At 31.6% G+C, this 2208-nt stretch overlaps 1 protein-coding gene across 1 annotated transcript in view; it reads right to left on the bottom strand.

Annotated features, from left to right (window-relative positions):
• Positions 1–2208, bottom strand: part of LOC106473618 (RNA-binding protein 26-like) — a gene marked incomplete at its 3' end in the record, with an annotated part of 41076 nt that overhangs the window by 7466 nt on the left and 31402 nt on the right. The window contains exon 13 of the mRNA XM_013934302.2: positions 1132–1191. Within this exon, the coding sequence (XP_013789756.2) occupies positions 1132–1191 (60 nt within the window). The remainder of the gene's footprint in view (positions 1–1131; positions 1192–2208) is intronic.

Genomic DNA, 2208 nt, shown 5'->3' with positions numbered 1-2208 from the left:
CTCCAGCCATTAATAGCTGCAGATGTTTTCACTAGAGCCCTACTGTGTAAGGAACATTATCAATCCAAAAAGGATAGAGCTGGAAACCATAAAGCAAGCTCTTCTCTGGACTGTTGTCTCCAATATAATATTTGAATAATTTCCAGAAAAAAACAACATAGACTTCAGATCCTATGACAGATGGCAGAGTATCTGCACAGTAAGACCACCACCTATACATATGTACCAGGCCATCCATGGGTGAAGCAGAACTCTACTGACAGGATATCAACCTCCTCTTCACACATAAAGCAAAAATGGGAAGCAAAAATATTTCAGGGACATTCAGAAGGAATAAGAAAGAAGTACCATATGGTGCAGCTAAGAAAAGCAAAAGCTGGGCTGCAATAGGACAGCATATGGCCAGAAATTCACTGGTAACATAAAGGATCTATCTTCTTCCTCTTGCACTCCACTTTAGGAGTCAGCAACTATCAGTGAAAACCCTAAGAATGACACTTAGTACAAGAAATGGGTTCAGCAGGCTTAGAATGAATTAACTAGAAACATAAAATCATTTACAGCCAGTTAGACAACCAGAAACAGCGAACTACTTACAGCTACTCGAGTAAGGAAGCACATTATGCTAATACAATAATAAGAAGGCAAACAATGATTTATAAGGAAAAGTATTATTGATGGTGGAACATGTTGAAACAGAATATTGGTCTGTCTTCTTCAGAATCATTCTCTGCCTACCTATTAATACTTACAGCTGGTTTTGATAACCTGAAATATAAAACAATTTACAACCAGCTGGCTAACTAGAAATAAAAACCATTTACAGTCAGTTAGACAGTCAGAAACAACAAACTAATTATAGATAGTTGGATAACTACAAAAAGAAACTATTTACAACCAGTTAGATAACCAGAAATAATAATAGCCAGTTGAACAAATATAGAGTTTCACAACCACATGGTAATCAAAAATAGCAAACTATTTACAACCAATCTTGACAATCAAAAATAGAAGGCTACCAACAGCCAGTTGGACAAGAAGAAATAAAAACTATAGTTAGAGTGAATGATTACCTACAACATTTTAACCTGGAGTGTGTCATTTTACTTTTAAAATGTAAAATCCACCTACTTGTTTAATTTCTTCTTTTTCTTTATCATTTTTCGTTTTCTCCCACTTCTCTAAAAGAATCTGTTGAAAAATATAAAACGTTAGCTTTAAATAAACTTAATGAACACACCTGACATCAAAATCAAATCTGATAAACTCTTTTGGTTACCAGAGTACAGCCAGTTGAACTTGTTTCTCTGTAGGTTGCCTCTAAATTTGAAATTCTTTTAAGGGTTAAAATAATTATTGAAACAATAAGAGGGAAGAAGTTAACTACCTCTAACAAAAATCCACTCAACTTCTAGCAACAAATATGACAGAAGTGTATTAAAATAAATGCTTTTCAGTAATTAGTTACACTTAAGAAAAATAACTATTACTTCTCCATAAACCCTTTCACAAAAGTAATACAATAAGATTAAACAAGCAGGCTACTAATAATACTAAACCTAAAACATGTTGTTTAAAAAGTTGTTGACCATAATTTGAATGTGAGGTAAAGGACGTGAGTATCTGTAATTAATCCTCATGTAAATAGCTTATAATATTCATCATAATAAGTAGTGTGAATTTTAAGAGTATCTGTGATTAATTCTTATGTAAATAGCTTATAATATTCATCATAATAAGCATTGTATTTTCAATTAAACCTTTGTCGTAATAGTTTGTAATATTCATCATACTGTTTGCTTTTTATTGCTTTGAGGAAGTTACAAATCTAGCCAGTTATTGAATGATTAATTGGCTGAAAATGTGTATTTCTGTTTTGACTAATTCTACTGGCTAATTATATTATATTTTTCCTCATTCAAGTAAAGGAAAATTGTACTGCTTGATGGTATATATCTTTTTATTTGCAGTTAAATGCCTTTAAATAGTGTTGTGCGTAACGTTTCTACGTTGATGCGTACATTCTTAGCCCCCGAAACTACATCTTTTTGATATTAATGTCTAAGTAGAATAAATTGGCACTATGTATAGATATTATAACAATGCTGATATATTTCTAGATATTATTAACTACAACTTTATTTTCTTGTTCTATTCTATGCTGAAAGACTTTAAAATTCACACTACTTATTATGATGAATATTATAA

This window comes from Limulus polyphemus, unplaced genomic scaffold, assembly GCF_000517525.1.
Source record: "Limulus polyphemus unplaced genomic scaffold, Limulus_polyphemus-2.1.2 Scaffold6334, whole genome shotgun sequence".
Lineage (NCBI taxonomy): Eukaryota > Metazoa > Arthropoda > Merostomata > Xiphosura > Limulidae > Limulus > Limulus polyphemus.
The sequence above is the reverse complement of the archived record's forward strand: the minus strand, read 5'-3'. Positions and strand labels throughout refer to the sequence as shown.